The 13,213-nt window shown below is 26.4% G+C and overlaps 2 protein-coding genes across 2 annotated transcripts; both read right to left on the bottom strand.

Moving 5' to 3' along the window:
• Positions 1-2,029: 2,029 nt before the first annotated feature.
• Positions 2,030-3,546, bottom strand: LOC113383248 (baculoviral IAP repeat-containing protein 5-like). The gene is made up of 3 exons (XM_026621496.1): positions 3,218-3,546; positions 2,974-3,150; positions 2,030-2,252 (listed from the first exon to the last, which is right to left on the bottom strand). Exons 1-3 carry the CDS (start codon positions 3,344-3,346, stop codon positions 2,106-2,108), a joined length of 453 nt encoding a protein of 150 aa, XP_026477281.1. The 5' UTR covers positions 3,347-3,546; the 3' UTR covers positions 2,030-2,105.
• Positions 3,547-4,223: 677 nt separating this feature from the next.
• Positions 4,224-5,902, bottom strand: LOC113383247. Its single transcript, XM_026621495.1, has 5 exons — positions 5,832-5,902; positions 5,218-5,670; positions 4,700-4,829; positions 4,457-4,618; positions 4,224-4,358 (listed from the first exon to the last, which is right to left on the bottom strand). The coding sequence occupies exons 1-5, from the start codon at positions 5,887-5,889 to the stop codon at positions 4,286-4,288; spliced, it is 876 nt and encodes a 291-aa protein (XP_026477280.1). The 5' UTR covers positions 5,890-5,902; the 3' UTR covers positions 4,224-4,285.
• Between the last annotated feature and the right edge of the window lie 7,311 nt (positions 5,903-13,213).

The raw sequence follows: 13,213 nt of genomic DNA on the forward strand, positions 1-13,213 counted from the left end.
GATATTTGACACAAAGGAAAAATATTAGTAGTCTTAGTGATGCAGAAATATCAGCTCCCTTCGAAGTGAATAAAGAATTTGAATACAATTCATGCAACTATTGTCAAGAACCAGCTGCATACATATGTAATATATCACGTGTTTATTATTGCTCATTATATTGTCAAGAGAAAAAAACTGCAAAATCAGTTTAAAATGTAATAGAAGAATACTTTCATCTTTCATAGTATTTATCTAATCATACTTATCATACTAAGGCTTTTCATAGCCTTATATAATCATGAAGAAAACAACTTTTGATTGAGCTGATTCATCTACATTTACAAAACAGATTTTTTGATTTCAAAGATGTAATAATTCTTAAATTGCTTGACATACTAAGAGCATTTATACAAAGCATTATTTGGCAATACATCATTAATTATTATATGAAAGGAAATTTTGAGAAACATTTGCTGGAAAATGAAGATATCTTAAATCGAGGTGTGTTGAAATCTTGACTTGGAACTTAATACCTCTAGAACATCAACTTCTATAATGTTCAATGATTATATAGAGCTTAATCAAATGATCAAGAACTAAATCACATAAATCTTATTGCCAAATATGGTTTCATTTCAGTTTTGAAATCTATCATTTATATCAATATCTAGATCATTTATATATAGGAATTTCAGATAACATGCATTTTTTGTTAATAGATTATAGATGTATATGTGTGAGATGATTTATTAAACATAATCTCATAATTAAGTTCTTTTTCATTGTTATTTAAACCATATCCATGAAGATATCATATTCTATTATAGAATTTGAACTATTAAACTATTTGTTCAGAAAACAAAAACCATGTTTCATTTATGTAAGTATTCAGCAAATATACAATACCAGGTAAGTATTTCCAAACTCGTGTCATATAAATGATTTCATTACATTTAGGAACAGTTTTTGAAACTAAATTTTAAAACTGAGACAGTTATGTAGTTCAGTAAACTAATGAAAATTCACATGCAAATCATAATTTTAAACTACACTATTAAATGTATATAATAGCAACTAAAGAGTAAATATTAAAATGATATTAGAAATAATTAACTACGATGCAGATTAAATTCAAAACTGAGCTAAACTGAACTAAATTGACAGAGAGTTCAAAATAAAATGCAAATGGCGACCTGTCAATTCTGGAATGCAAAAAAGCGCGAAATTTGAGCGACTCTGAATTATTAAATTTTACTTTAAGTATACTGAAATACACTGATTATAAATATGTCATTACAACTACATTATTATAAATATTTCAAAGTCTTCATTAATGAATTCTTTAAAGTAAATATCAATGAACTTCAAATATATGTTAAAAAATACTGATACAACACAGTTATTTAATTATAATTAATCCATATAATATATTCATGCTTATTGTTATTTTATAGTATATGACAGAAAAGAAATTTCTTCGCTACGCTTTGGTATCTGTTCTTTTATGAAGTATTAATTATCTATTAAAACTCGTACTACAACTACACAATTTTATAACATTTTGGAAAAATTGCATTTATTTAAAAACAATAAAACCACTTTAATTCTTCGTGATGATTACATGCATTGTTATATGATTTGAATATACTTGTTTCATCCGAGTGTTAGCACTCAATTTAACTAATACTTTGCTATTATAATACAATAAAATATGGTTTATTCTTATAAATTTATAATCCATCAATAAAAGACGAGGATTTTATTATTTTGTTATTTACATAGAAATAAGTATACAGTAAATTAAAAATATATAGTATTGGATCTAAAAATTAGCAAACATGTACAAAAATACTTGAAACTTAATATTAATATAAAATAATTAAAATTGATGTAAATAGCTTAAAAATACTTTAAAGATAAATACTTGACGGGAATTCAACACTCTGATAGCACACTTCAATAACTATTCGAATTATTCCATAAAACATGTACTTGTAAATGTACATAGCTTAAAAATACTTTAAAGATAAACACTTAACAGGAATTTAGCACTCTGATAGTACTCTTCAATAACTATTCAGATTATTCCATAAAACATGTACTCTTCATTTTAATATTTAGATTCAATTTGCTATTCTTTTCTTCACTGTTTTTTTATTTTTTTCAAATTTACGTGCAAAACTTTCTGATCTTTTGTCACTTAAGCTTTTTACAAATTCTTCTAAACATTCCTGAAGTAAGGTTTGGATAATGGTCTCCGTCTGAGATTCCTAAAAAGTGATGATTAGAAATAGAAATTAGCTTGATCAAAGGATAGATAATAGTTATAAATGTATAGTACATATAAACTACATATGTACATATAAAATAGTACATACAAATTATTGGGGTGGTCAACTATTTTTTGTTCAAAAAGAGAGACCACTTTATTTTCTTTTAAAAATATATCTTTCTTTTGAGAGGATTTTTGTTTCCAATAATAAGATGTTTATCTTTTAATGTAGCCACACTCAAACAACTTCTATTTTGCATATTAAATTAAACAGAAAAAAACGTCATATAACATTTTTACAGAAAGTTGTAGACTTCTCACTGCTTCAATAATTACCCTCTAAGAAAAATATCCTTTCAACAATAGCATTAGTGCCTGGACATCGTATATACAGTAATTATTTAGTAAAACTTATCAATTTTCATGAGAGATAACATTTCTCAAATTTTTTCCCTTTACACCTCTACAAAAAATTGTTTTAGGAATACAAATGAGTGTAAAATCATATAAATGACTATTCGAAGTGTACAGTTTGCAAAAAAGGTGTACAAAACACTGCAAAAAAGTATAGTTGGCCACCTTAATATTTATAAATCAACTCAGAAAGTTAAGGATATAACATTTACAAATGTTATAATATTTAGTTTCATTGCTGCAATATTTGAACAATATAATCAATATATTATCAACTGTTTATGTTGACCATAATTATAAATTACCGTTAATTCTGAGTACTTCCACCCCTTTCGAGATAAACAGCAATTAGAAGAATGTTTTTTGTGCTCTTTCCAAGGATCATCCGATTCTTCCCATCCATCTAGTTCCTTATTGCAAACGAAGCATACTGCTAAATCATATTGCTTTACATCTGGCATATAAAATCCAGCTTCAGCCATCTGAAAATCAAGATTCTTGATAAAATTTGATCATCAATTTTAAACTTCAAAATCATAATATGTGAACCTTTTCAGCTGAACAGTTAGAATCGTCACTAAATGGCCATTTAATAAAGGTTTTAAGGCGTTCTGATTTTAGTAAATATTTCAAACGTAGTGTTTGCTTTTCATTCATCCAATTCTCTGCTGAAATCATTATTCATCCAGCTCCTCGAATGTCTGTTGACCGCGGTTAAAACTGTTTGTGTTTAAGATGCTTGTTCACAATTTCTAAAAGTCTTTGACCCACACTAGATTTAAAAACGGGATTTGATAAAATAATTGTAAACACTATGTAATTAAAATATATTTGTTGATAATAAAATAATTATAAACATATTTTTATTATATATTGTCTATGGCTATCAACAACGAAAAGTCAATGACAGTTTTTCCTTAAAATATTTATGTTGCTAAGTGCAGCCAACTTAACGCACGAACAATTGTATTTGGAAGCCATCTGGTGTGTGAATATAACTTTATTTAACGGATTTCAATGGTTCTCAAAACACCCCCGAGGCAAATAAGAATTTATACTGGAGTTGAGTAACTCCGGAGTTATATCCGAGGATGATGATATAAATTATAATATAATAGTATAAATTAATTTATTTCATAGTAATGTGTCATGCTTTATCCATTCTTTTTCTTCAAAAATAATTATAAAATTGTTTTTGGTTCTCAAGCTTTCTGTTTTTACTTTGGTCAACTGCATAAAATATGAGCATTCAAAATATATGAAAATATTCAAAAGTTTATTATTGGACTATATTAGAGAATTCCACATAGCCGCAATCTTTGAATAACTTAAAATTTCAATTTCCCTTTAAAGGTTAACGGCAAAAATAGGAAAATGCAATAACAATATAATTATACAATAAACTTCATTATTATCTATCTCTATATTATGCCAACTGAATGAAATTCTTATTTCTTTCTTCATACTTTTACAAATTATTCTTGCCCATATTATCTTGATCCTAATCTTAGTTGTTATAACTTAATAGAATTAACAGTAAATAATAATTTGTGTTCTTAGAATCATTTTATTAATACAATAAACAATCTCTTTATAATATAGAATACTCTAATTTGGTTACCACAGTCTTTTCACATCTGTTGGAGCCACAGAACAATTTAAAAAATTTTGCTCTTGGCTTTGTGATACCCTGTAAAATTTGTGAGAATTATTAATTATATACCTATACTGTCTTATTAGTTATTAATCTAATAATATTTTCATAAAAAGTTGATCAATTATACTAACTTGTTGTTTTCAGACTCTCTACTTTCTGTTGATATTACAGAACATGTATCACCTAGAGTCCTTAAATCCCTCTGCATCATTTTCATGAGTCTTGTGCAATCTTGATCGAGTTTTAATGCATCTGGTGGAGGAGCTTCTGGACTTGCTAATAGAACTGATAATCTGCAATTGATGAAGCAATTTAACAGTTTGGGTGAATATTGGGTGAATCATATTTTTAATCATTATTGAGGAATAACTAACTTGATATTAAACTGATCTATTCGTTTTTCTAATTCTGCTTGATAATCTGAAATATGTCTAAGCAGATTCCACCGACATTGTTCATTGTCTATTGCTTCTTCTGGTACAGGAGCAGTGTTTGTTATCAATACTGAAATATAAAAATTTAATTAAAGTTAGGTTTTTTCATGTTATCTATAATAGATAATTATAAATTAATAATTATGTGAGCTCTTTAAAATTTTTTTGAAAGCTTATTTTAAATAAATAAAATCATGGCACTAATAAATATTTAAAAAAAAAAAAATTCATTTATACAAATAAATCTGTGACTATTTTTTGTGTTCCATGATACTTTCATCTTAAATACAATGAATATCAAAAGAATTCTAAATATTAAAAAAAGAATTATCAAGGAAAGGATGGCAGTAAATTTACTTAAATAAAGTTTTCAGTAAGTATTAAAATATTAACTCAAGATATCATATTATATATAAGCTGATGAGTTCTTAGTTTATCAATTATCAATAATCTATTACCTTCCTGGCCTACAGTTTGAGCAAAATTCTCCAGCTCGCGATCACTGACTAGATCAAATTTTGTTCCACCTGGTGAAGCTAATAAAGGTGCTAAAAGATTCTGACTATCAGTAAGATCTCCTGAACTGGTTGATTTAATACTTGCTGCTGATTTTCCTGAATCCATTAACTTTGTGTCATCACTTGACATAAAACTTAATAGATCCATATTAATTTTACAATCTTCATCTTGTTTATTGCCTCTCATAGGGCTATTGAGATCATTTTCAGTTTTCATATCTCCTTCCAGAATGGAAACTAATTCTGAATCAGTAGGTATTACATGGTTGGATTCTAAAATAGCTGATAAGTCCAAAACATCGCTTTTAGCTAATGCTGCAAAATCATCCTTAGATTCTGAGTCCAAATTTAAACCACGACTTGGGGTTTCAGTGTTCATTAGAGTATTGTTACCTAGAAATAGCATTCATTTAATGAATATTTACTTTTATTTTGCTATAGACAAACAAATGCATTTTTTGAAAATAATTAAAAGTAGATTATATTCTTTATTTTATACATATTCATGTCATTTCTGAAAAGAAAGTCTAAAAATTTGTATATTCCAAACATACCTGTAGGTGTTAGTATGGTGTTATTAGCTGGATTTAATCTCGTATGGCTAGATAACATATCTACATCATTAGTACCTAAAAGTAGTTATAATTATATGTATGCACACACACACATATTTAAGTATATATATATATATATATATATATATATATATATATATGTATGTTACGGTAAATGTGCACTCTTGGTGAATATGCACATTCACCGATGAATGTGCGCATTCCCCAAAACACACTAGGTGAATGTGGAGTTCTCAAACAATCAAATTAAAATAATGGTGTACGTGGGTACTTGGATCGATCTCATGAACATCTTGCGTATTTGGCGCATGCGCACTAAATAGTTAACAGTACATAGCTGAATAGTAAAATAGTAATATAGTGTATAGTGAATAATTAATATTAAATAGTAAATAGTTAATTGTTAGTAAAATAGTAAATAGTGAATTTAGAACAGTTAAATAGTGAATAGTGAATAGTTAAATAGTGAATAGTTAATAGTTCAATAGTTATAGGTAAATAGTTAATAGTTTAAGTAACTAGTAAATAGTTTAACAGTTTAATAGTTAAATAGATGAATTGTAAATAGTGGATAGTTAATAGTAACTAGTGAATAGTAATAACTGAATAGTAAATAGTAAATAGTTAATAGTGATAACAGAATAGTTAATAGTAAATAGTGATAGTGATAACTGAATAGTTAACAGTAAATAAAGAATAATGAATAGTTAATAGTAATAGTAAATAGTTGAACAGTAAAATAGTGAATAGTGAATAATGATAACTGAATAGTTAATAGTAAATAGTGAATAGTGATAACTAAATAGTTAATAGTAAATAGTTGAATAGTAAAATAGTGAATAGTGAATAATGATACTGAACAGTTAATAGTAAATAGTGAATAGTGATAACTTAATAGTTAATGTAAATAGTGAACAGTGATAACTAATAGTTAATAGTAAATAGTGAATACTGATAACTGAATAGTTAATAGTAAATAAAGAATAATGAATAGTTAATAGTAAATAGTTCAATAGTAAAATAGTGAATAGTGAATAATGATAACTGAATAGTTAATAGTAAATAGTGAATAGTGATAACTAAATAGTTAATAGTTAATAGTAAATAGTTGAATATAAAATAGGTGAGTGAATAATGATACTGAATAGTTAATAGTAAAATAGTGAATAATTGTTAGTAAATAGTGAATAGTTGTTAGTAAATAGTGAATTAAGAATAGTTAAATAGGTAATAGTTAATGGTTAAATAGTTAATAGTTATATGAATAATTAATAGTTCATCGTTAATAGTTAATAGATAAATTGTTAATTGATAAATAGTTATAGTGAAATAATAATGGATATTCTATGCATAAGACTAAAACTAAATTATAAATATAAATATAAATATAATTATAAATATAATTATAACTATAATTATAAATATAAATATAAATATATGAATTAGTATTTCACGCCATGCGCGAGTTGAACTCGCATTCGCAAATGAGCCGGTAAATGTGCACATTCACCGAAATATGCACATTTACCGTAACATATATTACATATATATATATATATATATATATCTATATAATAAATAATGCATATATTATATAAATACATATACAATATTTAGCAGATATATGCCACAAGTGTAAAAAAACAACAAGAAATTCTCAGTACTAAACAAATTGCTAACTGTTAATTCTATTACAAACAAAAATGTTACCTGGTTTATTCATATTCTTGATTTTAATAAATTCATTCTCTCTATCCTAGCGCCAAGAAGTTCACTCTCATTAACGGCATTACATAAATCTCTTTGAAGAGCTTGCAGTGTAGGTGATATTTCATTATCATCTTTGAATCGAGAATTATTTGTTGGACTTTGGATCTTGATTTGCATCCCTAGTATCATTATTCATGTCACTATACTTTCCCCAAGGTTTAGCCCAATAATAAAATTTCGGGTGATGTGTTTTGCCTAAAAATTAAATCAGTATTATATATTTACCAATGGATTAATGGAACACATCACATCAACAATTAATATATCTTAACTTACATGGCCATAGATAATTTAGCTCTTAGTGATTTTAATACTGGCATAAGTTCTAAGGCATTGCCAGTGGTTTCATGAACACACTTAGTAAATTCTTGTAGATTTGTTATGTTTTGTTTCTGTGCAGATGTTTTTAAGTTCAGGTCTTCTGTTATAAGTGAGGTAAAACGACCTTCTAATACCATTCTTGATCATGAATATATCTAAAATAATATTTGATCATTATCTGAACACATATAACTTGAAATACACTTAACATCACATTGAAAGAATGATTTTGCTTTAAATGATTAATGTAACATTAAAGAATCACATAATAATAAAAAGTTGTTCTAAACTATTATATTACTATTTTAAGTAATCATACACTTCTCACTTTCTAGACTGTCTTGGCTTTTGGGGATTAGTACAAATTGCACAAACATATTTGTCCGGAACATCTCGTTCCCTTTGAATACCATGACATAATGCATGTTGCCAACAAAGACAGAGTTCACACTGAACCTAAGTCCATCTTCTTCTCGGTGTCCACAGATACAATTAATAATTTCCTCTCTTCGCATTCGCACCAACTTAATTTCTTCGCCATCTAGGGAGAAAAAAAAATATCAATACAGCATAAAGTACAATATGTGAATATAAAAAATCATGCAAGAATATAATTCATTATTTTACAATTCATACTGAAATATATTACTCAAAACATTGAAAAATAAAATGATCTTAAGATGATCATTTCTAAAAAAATTCTTATAAATTTAGATTTTTTATTTTAATACCTTTTTTTATCAACATTGCATGTAACATATACATGTTAAAACTTCCATAATAAATAAACATGCATTATGTTACAAGAATATTAAAGAATTTTCAGCATATTGATTTAACAAGAAACAACAAATTACATAAGATAACGAATATAAAAGATACATGCATAATAATTTTTGAAAAAAAAAATTTCATTCACCGTTAACTTAAATCTTATAATTAGTAAATTGATTCAACCAGATTCAAGGACAGATAGAATAGTGTATTCAATAATTAGAGAATATTAAATCCCTTTTCACAAATCAAATATATTACAGTTAAATAAATTATGTAAAAACAGAAGATTCATTAATTGCCAAAAATAAATTTGCAAAATATATGTTCAAATGAATTAATATAAATACAAATTCTGAAAACAAGTATTTGAATTGAACTCAAACCTGGTTATTATCAAATATAATGTTTTCTCTAAGTATCTCTTTTATACAGCTGAAAATTCAGCAATAATTCTGCTAATAAAATACATTGATATTTTATCATGACTATAAAAATTTACAGTGTAAACATTCACTAAAACAAATTAAAAAAAATTAATAAAAGAAATGTTCGTCAAAAATTTATTGATAAAACTTGTGTAATATGAGATGAGTAAGAGAAAATACGCAAGAAATAAAATACTAAAAAATTTTGAAAGTTCATGTAAGACAAAAAAAAGTTACCATACTATTTGCAGTAAAAAATCATAGCACATTGTTAAAATGCATTATTATATGTTTAGCCAAACGACATACTAATCAATAAAAATAAACTATAACAACCCAAAAAATATTCTCACACAGAAATTTTCTGACCTTGCATAACCACTGGCAGCATTGAATAAAAAATATGATGATATTATTTACATTTTATGCACAAATGAATTTAAAAAAAATATCCAAGAAATATTCTTTTATGCGTGATTATCTCAATGTGACGAATGACAACTGATCAATGCATATGAATATAAAAAAACATTAAAACGAATTGAAAACACTTTATATGATGTTTCAATCAAAGCAAATCTATATAATATATAAGTATTATATTTCATTTTGATACATTTAATAGTGTTTTTGCTAATAGTTATGCTACTTTTGTTCTATATGGAATGTTTTAAAGATGCCACAAAATAAAGCTATATGCAGAGAATGATAACATCGAACTCTTATTTGGTCTTATCAAAGCTCTAAGTATTCATAATGATTATTGAACTCCATTATTTTATTGTTAGTACAGAGTATAATTTTCGGTATAATTTTTTATTTAATAAATATTATTATATAAATTTAAGCAATAAATAATATGCACTCCTCAAATAGTAGATGTGTGCCCTCCCCTATTTCATATAATTATAAGTGGCATTTTGCCTTAAGGCAAGTTGCATGAACTTAAAATTAAAAATATTAAAACAGCAGAAATAATTGCAACATATTTGCCTGATCTTCCATTGATTATTTTGTCTTATAAAAAATGATTCTTATAAGAGTGTATTTATAAATGAGATCACAATTGTGAATTAATTTGTGAAATGAAGCTATGCCAATTAAAAGTAGTTGAACAAAAGCTTTTAATATAGCAATAATAAAATTATTTTATGTAATTTTCTAAAAGCCAAACTTACCCTCATTGATATAAACTTTTGGAACTCGAGTGCAGGATCAGCCGCTTCTACAGCTTTGTTGGTGTCTGACGTATTATTGAGTGTATTTTCAATAGGTGCTTTTGAAATATCTGTTGACATACTAGATCTGCGCTGCTCCTCTTCATTTTAACATGCACTGGGCTATGGATAAAATTACATTAGATATAATACAATACTTTACAAAAGTCAAGCAAAAGCAAAATAATTATATAACTAAAAATTATTTGTAAAAACAAAACAAATATATATTTATTTCTTTTTAAATTCAATGATTTAAATTTAGATTTGCATTAAAATTGAATATGAAAATATCTTAATATACATATACTAAATAGAGTAAATTTAAAAAACATAGTTATTGCTTTGTTCTCCTTTTAATTAATTTTACTGAAAAAATAAATGGTATTAACATAGTTCTTATATTAGTCTACTTAAATGTTGATTATAAATTGTATGCACAAAAACTCACTCTATTGTATCGTGTTCTTCTTTTATCATTGGACGCCCACTCTTTTTCATAAGTTGTTTATTTTGGCTACGTTTCAAATTTTTGTATTAGGCCAGCTGAAGTTTCAACCCTTTGCTTTTTCTGATTTAACCCTAACTTTTATCAATTCTTGTAAAATCACTATTAATTTCATCACTCTCGGGATCTGATTTTCTTGAAGTACTTCATTTGTAGTAGTTTCTTCGCGTTTTTTAGGAAGTAAACGTTTAATACCTCCACCAGGAATTTTCTGCACTTCAGGAGGCTCCTTGTATCTTCGACTTAGTGGTGATTCATTTTCAAAAGTGACATGATGTTTGATTTTGTTTTTATTGTCAACTCTGAGAGCTTCTTCTAATAAAGGACTTTCACTACAGGACATACTGGTTTCATTCTTGATAACTGAGTTATTTGTCTGATCTTCATCTACTTGTTCTTTTTTCACTAAGTCAGTATTAATTTTAGTATCATGTGTTATATCCTTGTAATCATCATCATCCTTTTCTATTTTATATCCTTTATGGGAACCTCATTTTCAATTGGAGAAGCTTTTCCTCTTTTATATATATTGTCAATCTTAGAAACTTTTTCATAAAATTGTGTATTTGAGTACCGATTTTTAGCAACTGGTTCATTTTCAGGAGTCTCTCGTATGGTTCTGGCATACGCCAAATCGGCTACGTTGGAGTTGAACCGAAATATTGTTGCAAATTCGGATGATAATGTTTTATGTGCATTTGAAGTAAAATTTTCCTTCCGAAGTTTTTACCGCAGGTTGGTTCAGGGCAACGGAATAAGTTATCAATTATCTGGACTTTCAGCGAACCCACAAACACTGTGAAGGTTGATATTCTGCGAGTTATGTATAAATTCTCAAGTAAAATAATAAAAATATAATTGAAAAAAGCAATAATTATAAACAATATTTCAAAAGATTAAATAATTTGCTTCATCTTTATGCAAACATTTATTAACAAAGCAAACAATATTATTCGTATTGAGATACATATTCATTTAAACTCATTAATAAACCTGCATCTTATGCAAAAAACAAAATGGCAATCATTAATTATAAAAATTATTAATTATGTAAAAATAACTTGACATTATGACTTCAAATATAATTAGCATACTTGAATTACTATTAAAATATTGATGGAATGAAAATTATATCTTGAGCTAATTCACAAAAATACTAATAAATATAAAATTCACGACAAACATATATACAAAGTTAATTATATTATATATATATATATATATATATATATATATATATATATATACTGTGGTATCCCGATACGAGCCGCAAAAGGAGCGATTTGTGCTTCGATGTACGAACAAAATTCGAAATACAAGCTTTGAGCAAATAAGGGTTTTCTAAAAATAATGCAAATGAAAAATATGAAAGTATTTATCTTTTTTTTTACCTTACCCAGAAATATTTTGGCTTTTTTAAGATAGTAAATTATTTTATAGTTAGTCATTTCAATTACATATTAATATTAATTGTGTAGTAACAATTTACCCATGCAAGAATTATTTTAGCGTTTGAAATTTTAACTATAATTAATAGTGGTTGTGCAATTATGGATGTTAGGTTCGCGTTTTTTGCTTTTTGTACATTTACAAAATATGGGTTTAACCCTCCGTCGGTCGGCGTGGTCTGGCCAGACTTTTTTCGACTTCAATTAAAAAAAAAAAATACTTCTAGTAATCCTATCGACTTGAAATTTCTTGACTTTTCCTAAATTTTCATTAGCTGTCGATCATTGAAAAAATCAGGACGAAAAAATGTACAGAAGGATAATTATAAAGATATTAACTTTTTTATACTTCGAACGGTCGGAAAGGTCTGTCCAGACCACCCATACATTTTGTATGAATATACGCTTTTTGATATATGTAAACCAGTATTTTGTCTTTTTCATGGTATTTTCTATTCAAACTGCGTTGTTTATATTCTTTGCTATGTGTTCTAACATGAATGTTAGTATTTTCATGACGAGAGTTTCTTGAAAACCTACCAAACTTTTGGTAATCGCAAACACTGAAAATCGGATGAGTAGTAATGCACACATTATCAACAATTTTTCTACCCGTACCGCGTTCGAAATTTTTTTTGGCAAACCTGTAGTGAAATTATATTTTCACTTTGAGTTTTACAGCTCATTTCAAAGGCGACGCACCTCATTTCGTTTCCATTTGAATTTCACATTCATTTCAAAGGCGACGAAAAAGAATAAATATTGTTTTTCATTTATATAAAACAGAAAAATTAACAAAAAACAACGATTTTTTTATATTTTTTTATTTTATATAATATAAATTTATATTTTTATTATAAGCAAGCTCAATTCAAAGACTGTAAGACAAAGAAAA

This window comes from Ctenocephalides felis, unplaced genomic scaffold (genome assembly GCF_003426905.1).
Source record: "Ctenocephalides felis isolate EL2017-DRISC unplaced genomic scaffold, ASM342690v1 CF-g0.4_SCAFFOLD_03570, whole genome shotgun sequence".
Lineage (NCBI taxonomy): Eukaryota > Metazoa > Arthropoda > Insecta > Siphonaptera > Pulicidae > Ctenocephalides > Ctenocephalides felis.